Source organism: Lathamus discolor, chromosome 6 (assembly GCF_037157495.1).
Source record: "Lathamus discolor isolate bLatDis1 chromosome 6, bLatDis1.hap1, whole genome shotgun sequence".
Taxonomy (NCBI): domain Eukaryota; kingdom Metazoa; phylum Chordata; class Aves; order Psittaciformes; family Psittacidae; genus Lathamus; species Lathamus discolor.
In genome coordinates this window covers 23693599-23711719 of record NC_088889.1, presented here as the reverse complement: position 1 = coordinate 23711719, position 18121 = coordinate 23693599, and the positions used below count along the sequence as shown (strand labels likewise).

At 40.0% G+C, this 18121-nt stretch overlaps 1 protein-coding gene across 3 annotated transcripts in view; it reads left to right on the top strand.

Annotated features, from left to right (window-relative positions):
* Window positions 1-9388, top strand: part of ASPG (asparaginase) — a 47207-nt gene extending 37819 nt beyond the window's left edge. Inside the window, exons 13-16 of one of the 3 annotated variants that reach the window (XM_065684547.1) lie at window positions 1324-1410; window positions 7201-7300; window positions 7614-7672; window positions 8958-9388. In XM_065684547.1, the coding sequence (XP_065540619.1) occupies window positions 1324-1410; window positions 7201-7300; window positions 7614-7667 (241 nt within the window). In that variant the 3' untranslated portion in view covers window positions 7668-7672; window positions 8958-9388. The remainder of the gene's footprint in view (window positions 1-1323; window positions 1411-7200; window positions 7301-7613; window positions 7673-8957) is intronic. The other 2 variants (XM_065684548.1, XM_065684549.1) reach the window with 2 other exon arrangements.
* The last annotated feature ends 8733 nt before the right edge of the window (window positions 9389-18121 follow it).

Sequence of the window (18121 nt, the reverse complement as noted above, 5' to 3'; positions counted from 1 at the left end):
CTCACTCTAGATGGAGTTTCCTAAAAGCAGGTAGAGGGATGAGATAAGTGGTTTAGACAAGTTCTAAAATGGAAAGGTCCATGGCTACCTCCAAGAAAATGCAAGCGATTTAGCAGAAAGTATATGCAAGCTTACTTTTGTTTTTAATTACTACAGATGAGGTTTTAGGTAATGGGTTGGAAAAGCCCATATATTTAATATTACAATGATCACTGAATCATAGAAGGGTTTAGGTTGGAAGGGAGCTTCAAGATCATCTAGTTCCGACCCCCTGCCAAGGCCAAGGACACCTTCTACTAGACCAGAATACTAAAAGCCCTGTCCAACCTGGCCTCCACAGCTTCTCTGGGTAACCTGTTCCAGTGCCTCACCACCCTATGACATGCCCTACTCTTTATTTTAAAGTGTTATGGTATAGCGACTTACTTATAAGAGGAACTGTGAAACTATTCCTGATGTACTGGTGTCATCATAGTTTTTTTGGAGGGGAAAAAAAAGTGTTTGGATTTGTAAAGTAGATCATTTGTTGAGCAGAGAAGCAGGCTGACACCTCCTTTTCAGACTTAGTTCTGAACCTTTCACTAGGTCAGTTGTGAAAAATGTGTGTTGCACGTTTGTCATCTGCCATGGTATTTCCTATCCACAGTAGTACCTTTAGAGACCGGCTTTTTCGGTAGACTTTCTCAATCATCTGACTAAGATACAGGAGTTGGCTGGTAGTGCTTAAATATCCATTTGTCCCTTTATCTCAAAGGAAAGGACAAGAAAGACTTCCTAAGTGGAACAGGTCTTGGGAGGAGGGGGTTAGGAAAAGATGCTTTTGTGGGAGGTTTCTAAGAATACTCACTGTATTTTTTTAGCCCTAAAAACCTGATTAGCTACTGTGTTGATGTAAAGATTCATTGCTTAACTGTAACAAATTTTAGTCAAAACTGATACATATGTGCATTGTATTCTGTAAAATACAGGAATGATGCTATGTAATAAATGTCCTCACTGTTTGCATGTATTTCAATTACTAATATTTCAAGTGTTAAATTAAGCTAGCACTAGAGAAAATAAAAATCCTCTGAAGAGGATACATCCCTTTCATTTTCAGAGCTGAGCTTAGCACTCCATGAGCTTAGTATGTGAATGACTTTTTGACTGGGAGGGCAGCTCTGTTTGCTACATCTGCCACCTTGGAGAAGATTAATTGGTTCTCTGTGGCAAATATTGTATAAGAAATTTCACTGTTTGTGTATTTGGGTAATGCTGGATTTAGGGGGAGAAAGCTTACTGGTCAAGACACTTTCTCTGTTTATTTCTATTCCTTTCATAAAGGCACATACAGGTGATTAATTTGTTAAGAGAAACGGGAGCGCACCTTTCAAGCCAGGACTTGGAGAACATTGGAACAATACTCTGCAGGTAAATGTTATATAAGGTGAGGTAGCCCTAAAACTGGGATGTGATAGAATGGGATAATTTTTCCTAAGAGACTCTCAGAATGGAGAACAGTATGTAGACATCCTCCAAGAACCAGCTGGGTCCTTGGCACATGATGTGGCTGTTTCTATGCTAGACTAATAATAAGGAAACAAGTAAAATGATGAAATTAAGAATCAGCTCTGTGTCGGAGCACCAGTAACTCAAGAGGACTCCAAAGCAGGAGGTATTGTGGGGATACATGAACTGGAAGCAAATATGCCCAGTCGTTTTCCAAGCACTTTCACTGAGGAAGTGTAAAGAGGAAGCTGTGCAAGGTGTGATTTAATAGCATCCCAATTGGAGAATAATGCTGCACATAGTGCATCATTTTTATTTTCTTAAAATCCACTTTTCAATTCTGTGGGAATGGCTTCTACTCTGTCATATAACATTGTTCTTAAAAATGACTAAATAAAATAGACAAGTAGGTTTAATCCCAAAACTTTCCAACAAGCTCTGTCTGTGTATTTAATTTAAAAATATATAATGCCCTGTTAAAGCTGGTTTTCCATACAGTTGCTTTTACTATATAAGATAATGATAGGAATATATATTATGAAAAGAAATAGATGCTTGATTTTATTTTTTCTGGTGCTGGTCCTGAATTAAAAATTACTCTCAAAATAGTGTGAAGGTTTCATGTATTTCCTAAAATAACTTACACTTTTTACTTCATTTCTTCTTTTCCTCTTAAAAACTTAAAAAACCCAACCCTGAGTACCAGCCTTCATGTCAGGACTTGGCATGAATTTAAAATCTGTGTTTCTCGGGGCACTGCAAATGACTGATAGAACAGAACTAAACTCTTGGTTTGTATAGCTTCCATCTGCAAGGTAGCGAGAGGAGTGGCTTAGGGAATGACATTCCTCTGCAAATAAACTGGCCCCTTTACTTAGCTGTGATGCCACATGCAGAACCAGTTTAGCTAGCTGACCTGGTAGTAATGTGTCCAGAGAAGTCCTTTAAACAAGATGTGGTTCTAATGCAGTTTGCTACAGCATTGTAGGGAATATCATACACCCTGCATCTGTATTGTGTGATAGCCTGTTGTTCAAAGCTTCTAAACAGAAGGCAGGAGTGCACGTGTGCAGAGGCTGAACGAAGACTGTACACAGGGTGAGAGGGAAGAGGCTCTCCCACCTTGGCACGGGTCAGGAGCTAGTGTCTTGGCTCTCTCCTAGCTGGCAGCTGAAGTAGTGGCTGTGGCCAGAGGCATGCCCACTGACAGATGTCACTGCATGGCCTACACCAGGAGCACAGCCAGCCTGAGGCAGCAGTCAGGCTTTGAGATGGCACTGAAGTGTCTACGGATAGTGGCTGCTCCTACAGAGCTGAAGGGCTTTCCTTCCTCTTCGTGTCTTTGAAGGCCTGGTAATATTTTGCACCAAAGTGGACTTTTTCCACAGAGCATTATCCAGATGCTTAGAAGTTATTAAATCTGATGTACTGGTGACTGTTCTCCTGACAAAATGTCTCAGATGCGTCTTCTGTATTATCCTCAGATGACCTTACTGATACACTCATTTTTCCATGCTTAGGCGCACTTCTCTGTCATACCTCTTACTTCCTCTTTTTAGGCCTTCTCCTTGCAGGCGCTTGACCTTCATGGCAGTCAATATATTCACATGGTCAGGCTGCTCATAGGACAAGTCCTTTAAGACATCTTCCCTCTGTTGCTACTTACCTATTCTGAAACAAACTGGCTTTCATAAAAGACCATAAACAGTCATTTTTGTGTTCTGTCTCCTTGGCTTCCTTCTGTTTAGACTTACAGTTTTAGAATAGAATCGTTCAGTTGGAAGATTTTGGAGATTACATAAAAATAAATGTGCTCCATTGGCTTTGGTGATGTTTGAGAGGGAAATGAGGGAGTAACAACCAGAACTGAGAGCTGGACAGTATTAGTGGGAACTCTTGTGTAGGAAATGGAGATGCACACAGGTGCAGCCACGATAATGTAGTTACTAAATCTTTCATGGTGTCATTTGTCAGTTTCTTTTTTAAGGAGAGATGCTAGTTTGATTTATAGAGTCACTTTGTTGGTGTTTGGTATCTGATTCATGGCTTTGTTTTGAAATAAAAAAAGAGATCTCAATGATAGTAATCTGTTAAAAATGTCAGAATCTCTTCTCATATTGCAGTATTATTGTCATCTGTGTGCAAAACCAAACCATGATGAGATAAATTGGGACACTCAGACTTATTCTGAAGGCTTGTTGAGTTCTGGAGTTGGTAAACAGTTGCTTTGTGTTTGTTTCTGAAGAAAAAAAGCTTGTATGGAATTGAGATACTCTGTTCAAGTCCGTACTTCACAAAATTAAATAGGGCATAAAGCCCAACCAGCTTTCTCTTTGATATTCTTATATTTCATAAAATGATATAATATACAAGGTTGCAGCCTTTCAAAATCAGCAACTTTCAGAGTAAGATGCTTCTTCAATTTAACATAAACTTGGGCAGTGAGGCTGGAGGAGGAAGGACAAATACGCCTCTGCAGGAATTAGGACCAAGCTTCTAATGCCTGCTATCTTTCAAAGAAGTCTGTTTTTCTTAACTGAGACATGGAGGTACTAGCTAAGAGCAACAAGCTCAAGTGTGATCAGGACGGAACAAACCATGCCTTGTGCTGGACTTTTAACTTGCCTTTTTAGGATTTTAATTATAAGGGGGGGGGGAAGAAATTATTTTCTCCTCTGTCAGGGTGATGATACACCCCTCCCCTCCCCAAAGAAAGTATTTCCTAATTGCTGTATATAGACACTGAAAAAGGAGAACTGCTGAAAAATCAGAGCTTTGTGTCCCTGGGAAAGATGAAATCCTAGTACCTGAGGAGGCAGGAGGGGAACCCCAAGGTGTCATTTCGCTGTACTCAGTACTTCCCAGAACAGGAACTGCAGCAGCCCTTATCCTTCTAAACCTTCTGAGGCCTGAGAGGCTTTGCCCTAATACCCTGGTAGTCACAGAGCACCCCTTAAACAGCAGCTCCTGTAACTGAGTTTGCTGGGTGCTAGTGTGACATGAGGCACAAAATCAGAGAGCATAATTGCATTATCACTATTCTTGACACCTTAGTTCTGTCATCGTCATGGCTGCGTTAGCTGTGCTGAAACTGTGAAGTGGGAACATAATAATTTTTCCTAAATGCAAGAGTATTGATAGGCAGCATCCCTGCTAATTATCTGCTGTAAAAGCTATCAGTCAGAGTTCAGTAAAATGTGAGAGGTAGTTCTTTGTCAACAAAGCAGGTTTTAAACATCCTCGTAAGTGAATATTGAAGTTATTTTTATTCCATTTCATGATATAAAAATGATGGACTTGCTGCTTAGAGGATGCACTTGCAGTTGGAACTGCTGGCATAAATATCTGGAAAAAATACATAGCAAAGGTCCCTAGAGCATGTGTTGAGAAGTCCTATGTAGATAGCTGATGACATGAAGTACACTTACAGCGTGTAAAGGAAATACAGATGTGTATGGCTTGACTCCGGAGATCTGAAATTGGAGAAAATCTTTTGCGATGTTCTTGATTATAATCAATTTAGTGAATGGTAGGAATCTTTTCAGAGTGCTATCTGAATTTTCTTGCAAGCTACATCAGTTTTTGTTCTCTGGGTCACAGTCCCCATAGAATACATTTCTCACTTGATCACTAAATGACTGCTGCAAAATTGAAGATAGTTCTGTGTATTTGGATTGCTCTAATGTCACAGGAGAACACTTCACAGTTTTGACCTCTGGCAATGTGGGTTAAATTGCCTTTTCTGAGCAGGAGCTATTAGGCAGTTAATTTTCAGTAAGTGCAGTAGTTGTTTTGTTGCTTACAGTGATCCGGCTGTGTAGGCTGGTAATATTTCTAAATGTGCTGGTCTTCGCCCAGTGGTCTCTACTTTGACCTGGCTGAACGATGAGGTTCTGTTTGGCACACAGTGCTTTCCTGTCCAGTGCTGGAGATGCTTGTAACTCATGTGGTAGGTAGGCTTTTTGTTTGTTTGTACCTTAATTCTGGGACCTTCCAGTGTTAACATCAAGAGACTCATCGTTATATTTAAACATAATTCTTGTGCTCCAGAAGTGGCTGCTAAGCAATTTCTTTGCTTTACTAATGCTTGCACTTTTTAGTAATGGTTACTTTTTCCTGCAGCTTCCTTAAGGACTTCCCACTGAGCTTCCTGTTGGACTTGCTTTGCCTGCTTCTGTTTCCTTGTTGCTTATAGGGGCCATTTTTTTGTGATGGCAATTTTCATTAAGGATTTATTGATCCTTTTCTTCATGATGTCAGACTGAAGCACCGTTAAATCTTCTAGCACCCCACTGCCACTTCCGTGTCCCCCAGAGACCCCAGCTGTAGGTCTGCCCTTCCTCAGGGTTGGGGGGATTGCACAGAGGAACACAGGCAGAGACCGTTTGCTTTCCCTTTCCATGCCCAGCCTCTGGGACTGCTGCAAAGAAAAGCTTCTGACTTTCTCCTCAGACTGCTGCAATTAGAGGCTTCCACTCCCCTGAAAACATTTTTTTCAGGTATTTAAGAGATTTAATCAACAACAGAAGTGATTTCAGCTTAGCAGCGAAGTGAATGTTGCAGCCCTGCTTTCACCGTTTCTTTCATAAGCTTAGCTGACTGTCTGCCCCTTGCAGCTTCTAACCTTCTCCACTCTCTACTAGGTCTGCCTGGCTTGGTTGTCATACCCAGAAGTTTGTAACCATCCTCCATCCCTTCTGCCAGCAGTATGCCTTTCCCTCACAGCGAGCACTGTTTAAGGCAGCAAACTCTAAACTTTGTAAGGTTGAGCATTCCCCCTCTCTTAATGAGATTCAACCTCACTTGATTAAGGTTCTGCTGAAACAATCTGCAAGCATAAAGCAAGCTCAGGTCTGCAGCCTGACAGATGTTGGTGTCTTGAGAAAACTGAATGTACTCCTCCCAGTCTTGCTGTCGGTTCAGCCTGTCTACAGGCTTGGTACAGACCATCATGCCTTTGCATATGTACATGCTGTTAGCCGTTCTTTTACCAAATGAAAGTTCAAAATGAACCTTAAATGTTATGGATGAGACTACCAGCAGATGTGCAAAGAAACAATCTGGTGTACATTATGCGATTAATTTTGATCCTTTCCATTACTTGGTATATATGGCAGATAGAGGTCGTCTTTAAAAAGCTATTACTTTTTTGCTTGCTGCTCATTTAGATGTTGCAAATTATCTTGTAAATCTCAAAAAATGTTGCTGTGTTACTGTCCAAATAAGATCACGTAAATGTGCTGTCCTAACTTCTGACAGCAAACATAGTTAGGCAAACTTGTGAAGGGGGTTTCTAGTGGTTTTACATAAGGCATGCTAATTGCCATCACATCTGCTTGTGCTCTCACTTAGCTGCATCTTGATTTACCCACTGCCCTCCCCCCAACTCATTTCATGAGATAAATATTGTGTTGTGAAATATGAAACTACGTGACTTTTTTTTCCCCTTTGGTCATAGTCACACCCACTATGTGAAACCAGCCTGTTGTAAGTACTTATAGCACAGCCCTATTAATTTAAGGAACTGATTCATCATGCTGTGTTGCTTGCTCAGCTATTCAAAGCTGTTGTAATAGTGTTCCTTTGCTTACCTCTCTACCTTTGCAGCCATGTTGAGCCTGTTCTGGTTCATCTTTTGCCTGCTGAACTAAGTGACAGGATGCAGGAGTACCTCGAAATACTTAGAACCGGTATTAATTATTCTTTTTCCAGCCTTACAGCTAAAGGCGATGTGGATGGGCTGTATGCCTGGTACCTAGCTGGTGCAGACCTGAAGCAAACTGGTTATGATGGCAGGAATCCCCTACAAGTAGTAAGTGTGCATACAGCTGTACCTCTGTATGGTGTGCTAGCTGCGTGAGTAATAATGCACCCTGTCAGGTAATAGTAGTTTGGGAAAAATAAATACTGCTTAGAGCAGATTAGAGTTTGTTACAAACTCAAATCTGATGCTGTTCTGAAGTAATAAATTGTTGGAGCCATAATTTTCTCATCTGTGTCAGAGGAATTAAAATTTAAATTTGATTTTAATTATTTTGTGGTAACATATTCTTACTTCCCACAAGTAAGTATTTGCATGTCCTGGTGCACAGGATGGCAGGATTTATTCATGTTTCTACTTACAGGCAGAGGCTACAGGGCATAAGGAGGTTCTTGACTTCTTAAGACAAAAACAGTAAAGAAGGTAAGATCTTGTTTTCAAATGAATAGATCAGCATATACATGTATGAAGTGGGATTTTGTATTTAAGCCCTAGTTCACCCCGGGGCATCTGGTTCAGCTGCTGTTCCTGCCTTAGTTTCTGATACATCTCTGATTACTTTAATCCTTCTTTGTAGAGTTGGGCTAATGTTTATTTCTCTTTCTGCCTAAGCCTGGAAGTGTTCTTGTGTGGTGCATTCCACAAAACTTGGTTCAGAATGTAAAAGCTACCAAAATAAAACTACTAAGGGCAAGTCTTGTGCCATTGGCTTGTTGACTTGCCTGCTTTAGAGAGGAAATGCCTTTTACTGGACACTTTGCCACGCCTGGTTTTCAGGGTGCTGTGCCCCCAGCACAGGAGCAGCCCCTTCTCCAGTAGAGCTGCGAGGTGATCATGGCCATTTGGCTGCACAGCTTCCTGCTCAGGAATTGCAACTGTGTTATCTACAGCATTTCCACTGGTGCTCTCCCTCTAGCTTCTAATTTAGCGCCATACACCAGCCCATCATGAGAAATGTGGGGCAGATTCTTAACAGACAGAAGGTAGTTGTGCTACATGCACAGACTGCTGAAGGCTCTCTTTCAGCGGAGAGCTCTGCCACCTCCCCCCGTTCCAGCACAGAACAGGGCAGTGCTATGCCCTCTCTCTTACCCAGACCCTAGGTGTAGCTGCCTGGTTGTCTAGGACACAGACTTGCCACATGACTCTTGTGCAGCTAACATACAAGCTGTGTTTCCCTAGCTGTGTGCATGGGAGGCGGGTGTGAGCCTCGTGTTGAAAGCATCAGATCTGACAAGTCTCCCTACAGGAAACTTGTCCGGGCATTTGACCTTCTACAGTGCTGTGCTGTTCTGTTACTGGAGACATGTAAAACACTTGCCTTTCGTTTCTCAGAAATGCTTTCTGATGCAATACATTGTTGATTTAGGTATTTTTTCCCCAAATATTGGCAAGTCTAATCCAAATTTAAATATTGGGAGGAAATGATCTCCTTTAGTTAATAAAACTAACATTAAAATTAGTTAAGGTTTTTGCTGCATTCATGACTACCTTGCCACATGTTAAATATGAAGTGAATATGTTAAACCCTCAACTTCTTCATGGATCATCTTGTAATTCCTGTGGACTGAGCCACCAGTAGTTTAGGGAGTCTGAAGGAAGTCTTCAGTACTGTGTGAGAACTTGCTTGGCAAGCTACACGGTAATCTCTTCTTGGGAAGGTTTTGGATACTGCCTAGTTCTAAACATCCATTTTCTCTTTCTCCAGAGGCTTTAGAAGATGGTCACCCTCTTCAGAAATACCAGCTTTGGACATTAATGCTGTTAAATGGTTATGGGAGGAAAAAAGGAAAGGAACAGTGGAAGCTGTGCTTCAAGCACACAGGAAAGCTAGAGCTTAGAAATATCCTTTATTTAGGGTCACATTAAGTTCTTACTGATTTTCTCAAAATTATTTGCTGCTTTATCTTTTCATCACTTTTCCTGAAAAGAAATGTTTTTAAAACAAGTGAGGCTGGAATGTATTGCGTTTATGTACAAGTTCTGGTTTTAAAGAGGCCTTTTGAATCTTCTTATATTAAATCAACGAGGACAGTATTGCACGCTCAGCAAACAGAAATGCTGTAGTAAACACATACAAATTAAAAACAGTGGATCGTGCATTTCTGGATTTCAACTAATAAAATCTCTGAGGAACAATGTTGGTTTCACTTTGTTTTCTGCAATGGCTTGTATCACTTCAGTTACAATTACAGCAATTGTGAGTGTCAGTGCAAACAATTGAATCAGTCATGGGCATCTGCCTGCAGTTGTGTACTAATCTTCACCAATGTGTCACTATAAAACCTCACTTAAAATGAGTAGGAGGCAGATGCCATAAAGCATGTTTGTGGGACCATCTAAGTGAATTGATTGTTTTGTTTCTAATAGCGTCTTTCCCACATCCTGACTGGAATATAATCAAGATTGCTACATGCTTGACACATAATTCTTTGGACTGTAAATGTGATCTCAGTATCAACAGACCCCAAATTTAAAGTCCTAACACTTTCAGACCAAAGGAAAAAAGCAATACATGTCTTTACAGCCGAGTCCACCCTACAATATGTAAACGCAGAGAATACTTCAGGCAAATGCATATATTGGAGATGGCAACTTTTTAATTTCACATACAGCTGCTACAATAATCTATGTGGATTTTCTATCTGCTTCATCTGAAGGGAATCTTTGAAGTGCAGATAGTTTTTTCTTTTTCCTTTTTATACTCTTCAACCTTCCCACAGCTATTCTTATCATGGAGAAAAGCTGCATGGAGTTCTTGCTGAGCCTGCCAGTATTAAAAGATTGCCAAGGTATGTTGCATTTTGGATCCCCCCAAAACAAGGTAACTATGCTTGTAGTCTGAGGAGACACTGTATATGCTCTATTTAAACACAAAACAAAACAATAACATAAAACTGCCTGATATTTTTTGATGTGAAGAGTAGTGTAACTCTTCACTATGGACACAAAAATTACAACTATACTGTCTCATTATTAAATAATTGATGTTACATAGCAATAAACATGCTTTAGATTGAATAAAATTAATATGGTATTACGTAAATGAGATCTAACATCAAAAATCAGGCTTCAGATTCTTCACCTTTTTTGTGTCTTGCCTATAAATACATAAAGGTGATGTAGGTAACAGAGTAGTGTTTGTGAAAACTTCGATGATCAGAAAAACCAGGCCCAGACTCTTCTTCATATGGAATTTAGAGATACTGTCTTAACTCTTCCCTAGTCAGTAGTATAAAAGCTGATACACTGAACTAATAAATCCCTTAATAAACTTCTCTGCGAGTGACTTTCTTGGGATTGGAATATTTTCTTCTTTTTTAATGATTCTTAAATGCAATCACTTGTCCATTCTTTATTTCTGTACCAGAATGACTGACTGCAACATATGCAGAAGCATCAGTATTTTCCTTATACTTTTCAATAAAGGCTCATCTGATCTACAGAAAATTTTCTAACCATAACGTTCTTACGTTTCTAAGATATGACACCTGTCTAAAGTACAAAACATACTTCCTTTCTGTTTTGACCAGAGAATGGTATTCTAGTGTGAATTACTGAAATATAGGTCTCAACAGTAAAACTGAAAGAGAGAGAAGAAAACAGGCAACCATTTTCTTCCTGCATATGAGCCAGGTAAAGACATGAAGGATAACATTTAGAAACGTGATCTATTAAGCCGACTTCTAGTTGGAAGCTCATAAAGCTAAAATGAACTGGTGTGGGTCATGTTTAAAGTGAGACTAAAGCAATATTAGCTTCTTTCTGACAAACCTTTACAGAAATGTATATCCTTTTCATATGTTATCTTGCATAAGTTAGTGTTGCTGCAACTTTCTAGAAAATTTGCAATTTGCCTTATAAATAGACCAGTATCGAACAAATGTTTTTAATAGCAAATGCATGAATGCAAATTCAACATTTATCTGAGACAGAACTGGACTTCCTTTATAAATATCAAAATTCCATTCAAGAACTGTTAGCAGTCTACAAGTGTTAAGAGAAACTGTGTATAGGGTGCTATGATTTAAAAAGTGACAAGAATCACCCAGTTGAGGCCAGGAACTTCAGCTCTGGATTCAGGGTTGGGGACAAACGTCAATAATGTTTTTGAGATCTTGTGTTTGTCTTGTTTGTCCATTACACCCTTTGCTCCATGCAGTGGATTTAATAATCATAATTATACTGTTGATGATAACTTCCAGTCTTATGATGAATCTATTTGTGTGTAGTAATCCTTAATCTTTACATAGTTATTGTTCAAAACAAAATCTTAATATTAGTAAGGAATGAAAATTGTACCTGTGTTTTTCTACCTATTTGTTTTAGTTACTGTAGGCAGCTGAGTGTCTTTCATTAAAGTATGCTAGATATTCCAGGGGCAGCTTAATTTTTTTCAAACATTCCTATTTTTCTCCTTCAGATTATTCCTGAAAAGATGAAATACACTCTTCTTTTTATCCAGCAATCTTCTGCTTAGTAAAGGCTTGCAGGTTAAGGAGCCATACAGGGACATTACTGTTGCGGGGACTAGCTGTGGGTGCATTTCATAACTTCTGGAACAGCTTTAACTCCAATCACCCATGATGTCCATGTACCCTTTCATAGCTAGATCCAATTATAGTTTGTTAGGTCTAGCACATACTTGCAAGGATCATCTGCAGCTCTGTGCTTGGTACTTTATATGCAGTACACACTGGTATAGCATGGTAGAAGCTGGATAAAGTGAGTTTTGTACTTTTTTGGTGCAGAAAGGTTTGTGATATTTTTTAGTATCAGTTTTATTAGAACATAAAGATGACATTTCAGTTTTTGTTAGGGAACAACAGAAGCTCCCATTCTTTTCCAGCCTCAGTCTAGTAATGCACATGTTCCGGCTATAGCTTTCCTTGCCCTGCAAAATCCCCATCATGTGAAATGCCATGCCAGGAGAGTGCACAAACTCCTGAGAGCCTGCTTAGTGTGTGTCAGAGAGGATGCTGCAGGTCTGTGACCATCCTGTTGCATGCAGTTTCAGCAGTGACTACAGAACAGCATAACGGCAAATCAGTAATATGAGATTCGTAGCTGCTGCAAGAATACTGGATTTGTTTCCAGTGTTGAATCTTTAAAATTGCAGTGATGTTCTGGGAATAAATGCTGGTTCTGGAGCCTCTGCTGCCTCTCCATGGAGGAGATGCTATGAATGCCTCCTGTGAAAATCAAACATTGCATCAATTCTACAGCTTTCTTCACTGGAAAGACAACACCCAGCTTCCACTTTGTTTCTTTTTCCTAATGATCCAGCTAATACTGCCAAGGGATAGGGACTGCTTGGCCTATGTCAGCACTTCTCCAACACTGCAGAAGCAGAGATTTCCCCAACTAAACGTGTCCAAGTTCCTGTCTGATTTGAGTTACAGCTTTTCTTTCCTGAATGCACCCACTTTCTTTTTTACTGATGCCTGAAAACATTAAGTTTCTATTTAGAGATTCTCTTACAAAACTTTTGTGATGGAAGAGCACTCTTTATTATTTGAAAAATCAGCATGTGCTTGCTTCCTTATTGTATGCTGTCTTGGTAGACTGTTAACATCTGTCAAGGCTGGCTGACCCACAGATATATTGACTGTGTATGATCAGTACTTGCTGAATTAAATCAGCTGTTCAGCAAGGTTTCAGTATCTGCTCATCCTTCCTAAATTGCTAATATCGCCAGTTCTGCTAGATCTTAACTCAGAATTACTATATTACAGTATGTCTTAGTTGTCTCATACAAAGATTTTGGTGCTCAGTAATGAGTGATAATGTAATCTCTCATCTGGAACTAAACCCCTCTTTGAATCGAAGTTTCTTTATTTGCAGTCTTCTGAATGGTGTGATCTACTGGGCTTCTTCCAAAAAGACTGTGATCTAGTTGGAAGATTCCTAGATTTTTAAGATGGGTTCAAGTAATGAAATGACTAAGGAGGGAAGTGTATCCCTTGTATGTAGAAGACAAAGCACACCCAGTTTCACTTATACACAATATATAATGGACCATTAACATGATCGAATTCAACCATAGCTGTAATACCCCTCCCCAGGTGCCTATGCTGATCCCTGCACAAGACCTACCACAGCAGTGTAGGAGATAAAATGCTTTTAGCTTCCAGCATCACAATTTGTTAGATCACAAAGATAAATCTGAAGTAATTGTATGATGGGTGAAAACATGAAATTCTAAAGAACCGATCAAATGTGCTCAGCATATGTCTTCACTAGTATTGCTGATACATTTGTGTTTCCCAAGTGGACCTTATCAGCAGTATAATCATCTTCTAGACCTGTAAGACTAGTCTTTCCATGATTCATAGAATCATAAAGAATAGTTAGGGTTGGAAAGGACCTTAAGATCATCTAGTTCCAACCCCCCTGCTGTGGGCAGGGACACTTCCCACTAAACCATGTCACCCAAGGCTCTGTCCAACCTGGCCTTGAACACCACCAGGGATGGAGCATTCACAACTTCCCTGGGCAACCCATTCCAGTGCCTCAACACCCTTACAGTAAAGAACTTCCTTATATCCAATCTAAACTTCCCCTGTTTAACAAAGCTTTATGACACTGGTACTTGACTGCATGGTTATAAAAATGCTAATTTTAGTGACTCTCTTAGAAAAGCTACTAATATAGAAAGCTTGTAATATATGTAAAATACTTCACTAAACCATACAAATGAATCTGTGGGACTCAAATGTTGCCATCTTAGATAGTTCATGAGTCAGAATAAAATCTGGTACCACCAGATTTATTATTTGTGCAAAGTGTCTACCTGAAAATTACTTTAGAAACTTCATTATACATACATTTGTTTACCTGTGATCAGCTGAATGGGAAGAGGAAGGAGCCTGCATCTCAGAAGTGTAGCTGAGACAAATATCATGAATCATAGCATCAAAATATGTCAAGCCTAAACCACACAAAATAGCACTACTTGATGTGGCTCTATTTGGAAGAGCTGATACAAATCTCACGGTCAAAGGATTTGGGCCTTGATGTCCAAATCTATGTTGATGTTTGACCAAAATTGCCACTGACAGGAGCCAATAAGGATATGAGTAACAGGAGGATATAACAAATGGGGACCATGACTCCCTGCAGACTGCATTGGCAGGGAAGAGGCAGCACCCCTTTCCCCCTCACCAGCCCTGCTGAGGCATGCCTGTTTGGGCATGCTTAGCTGGTGCATATCTTGTACACTCCCACCACAGTTTTGAGCACCACACTAGCACCTCCCTCCCATTCCAGGATGCTGTACACCTTGAGGGAGACATCAGCCAAATCCATGGGAAAGTGCCAACCAACATCCTGGAGCTTCGCTCTGCAGGCACAGACACTCCATGCACAAGCACTGCCAGGCTTCGGCAGCATGCGACCTGATGTGTGGCTTGTTGCACAACAAGCCAGGAAGAGGCTGAGATCATTCTCTGTCTTGCAGTAGCAATAAATATCACAGCAGTAAATAATCACTCTTTCAAGTCAAAATGTTCCTTCACATGTCAGCTTCAAAATGCAACCAGAAGAACAGTGGCCAGGGGAGATGTTACCTGGCCAGAACTGCCTGTTAAGCAGTGTGTGCAGCATTTCCGAATACAGCTAAGTTCCATTAATTACATGTTTATGTGCACAATAAATGTGTTTCTTCTCTAGTGCCATTGTCATAGATCCTATTAGGTTCTTGTGCTTGGTGTTGAACAGCCACAGACCTTGGTTTTAAGAGCTTACAAATGAAATTAGATGAGACTCCACACAGTGAAAGGTGATAAGAAAGGGACATTTTTTTTTACATCAGGTAGTTATTTCTACACCTTGATTTCCAATTATTTGACATAAGTGATAATTTATTAGCATAGAAAGGTAATGACATTCCTGGCAATTCAGTAGCAATAGTCACATATAGCAAAGAAAAGAATTTCAGGGTAAAGAAAAAGGAATCTTAATGGCAATCTTCTGGTGAGAGATAAGGAGTTATCACAATTAGAACAGAGAATTGTAAATTAATCCTGTCACATGCAGGAAGCTGCTGTGCTGGGGAGATTCTCTGATGTTGCCTGTGCATGAATAACTACACTTGCATCTTTCAGGGTGTGTGGCTTCCTTCCTAGGTATGTTTTGCCGTGGATCTTTGTGACCAAGTCTCAGTAAAAGTGGGATTTCAATGCATCACATTATTTCTGTAGCACCTCTGGATTTCTGATTCCCACTTAAAGGTCATTTTTAGGTGACATGATTCCTAGCACCCTTGAGGCAAGACATGCACGTCCAGCAGAGATCTCTACTGAATCCCGTACAGCTCCGGAGCTGCAGGACAATGATGACTACCTGTTATCTCTGCTGACTGACAAGAGTGTGATGTGCAATAAGTCAGTTTAATTTACTTGGACCACCTTGACCAAGCTCTCTGCCCACAACTATGTCACCATTCACCACTTATAGAATAGAATCATAGAATAGTTAGGGTTGGAAAGGACCTTAAGATCATCCAGTTCCAACCCCCCTGCCATGGGCAGGGACACCTCACACTAAACCATGTCACCCAAGGCTCTGTCCAACCTGGCCTTGAACACCACCAGGGATGGAGCATTCACAGCTTCCCTGGGCAACCCATTCCAGTGCCTCACCACCCTCACAGTAAAGAACTTCTTCTTATATCCAGTCTAAACTTCCCCTGTTTAAGTTTTAACCCATTACCCCTTGTTTGGAAAGTTCTACATTCAAGGACATAAAACCAGAAATATGAGATGTTGCTAAAAATTACCATGTTACTTCAGTACAAATTCACACTTTGTATCTTCAATGGCTTGAACCAGCAAACACCTATGAAATCTCAAAAGATGGTCAAATCATTAGTAACTACTTCCTTTCTGATGGCTTTATGGGACAGGACACGTAATCCTGTTGACTCTGAAAAAACAGCTGGTTGGTGAATGTGCAAAATAAAGTCTGTACAAGGTTTGTGATGGTTATCGCAATTAAGCATTGCAATTACAAAGATATGCACACTTAGTGTACAGCAGCTAATCTTACATATGAATTGGTTGGCAAATGTTCAGAAAAAAATAGTGATTTCAAGTGTCAGCTTCCAGGGTCTAACCCGAAACGTAATGGTAGAATAAATGGTGGTGGGCATTTTGTGAGAGTCAGATCTCTTACAGAGTCATGCACCTGGGAAGTGAGGTATTCAAAATCACTGGTAATGTCAAAATTGTGTTTGCTGGCTATTTAATTCATATTTTTATAAAGAAAAAAAAGGAAAAAAAAAAAAGGGGGAAAGAGGAGAAAGGAGAATTGGTTGTGAGGATTTAAAAAGCAAGTAACCATGAGACCAAACTTCCCTGAAATTTGGTAAAAATGATACAGATTGTTTATCCAGAGTTGACGGCAAAACAGGACTCAGTGGATTCCATTTCTCACACATACATCTCCAACTGTCATCTCAATGGCACTGCTGTGGCTTCTAAGCTTCCAGTGGGGTGTCATGACAAAGTATAATCTACACTGGGACTGCACAAGTACCTCCTCATTGTTTGCACTATGCTTCTCCTAAGGTTTTTTTAGGGCTCCTATGGCCAGAGTTAAAGCTTCTCCTTAATACCTAGCTCTCGATTCAGAGTCTGACAGATCTCCCAGGACAATCTGCTTGACAGCTCATGTGCCATCTCTGCAACACAAGGATTGTTTTTCATGCCTTTGTTTTTAACAACTGCTGATGCACAGGTAATTGTACCCACTAATCAAGCCTGCAAAGCTCTGAGGTCCCCTTATTCTAGACTTGTAATTAAAAGAACTGAGATGTTTAACAATTAAATAAAAAAATTGAAGTAGAATTTGTATTATTTACTGCTTGCTGTATACAAAGCTTCGCTTGAAAAATTCTCCCCAAAAGGGAAGAAAGTACATTAATTTGTATGATGTAATTTAAACAGTTAACTTCTGGAGTGAACAAGATGTTAAATCAGAACAAGGAAAATGGCAAAGAGCAGTATTACTCACTAAATTGGTAGGTAACCTGTAGTGCTCAGGGACGATGAACTGTCTGTTTAGATGAAGCACATGAGATACAAACTCCTCTCCTGCTAAACTGTTAATTTTGAACTTAATCAAAATTTTGTGCATACATTGGTGGCATTTTCCAATAAAATGTGAATTCATAGCTTCACCTGAAGCTGTTATCCATATTTTAATTTGTAGCATATCTATATTAACTACTGGATGGCAAACCCCCAATCCTTCTGAAAGTTCTTAACTGGAAAAACATCCCAGCCCATCTAATTTCTCTATAAATCCTTGATGTTATTTAGGCAATAATCATTATTTATGAGGAAGCATTAGGCCATCTCTCAAGCTGTTTATTACTGCAAAACAAGTCACTATCAAGTTGTTATTATGCTCACATGTGACATGTAGTGGGCTGCTATACTGACAAATGAGTTTGAACCAACTAAAGTAAACAAGAAGTTGCCCCATCAGTGTTTGCTATGAACATATGGAATGCTGATTTTCCTGAGTGGGAGAAAATCCACTTGCACAGAGTTTTTTATGTTTACCAGGTCCAATAATACGACAGGTACTTTACAGAATATGTCAGACCCCGGCTCTTTGCTTGAGAAATTTCCAACTGAATTTTAGGTGAGCAAGAATACCAGATTGGTAGGGAAATGGTTAGGAAGATAAAACCCACAGGCTGAGAAATAGTAAGCTCCGTATCCAGGCTTTGCGTGCTGGACTTAAGCTTAGCTATGTACTATGAAAGATGTTGCAGTGCGAGGAACAGTATTTTGGGTTGTCCTATGCCCTTCCATGACATTACGTGTGGAATAAGGTACTGTCATGAAAGTACTGGGACTTGTT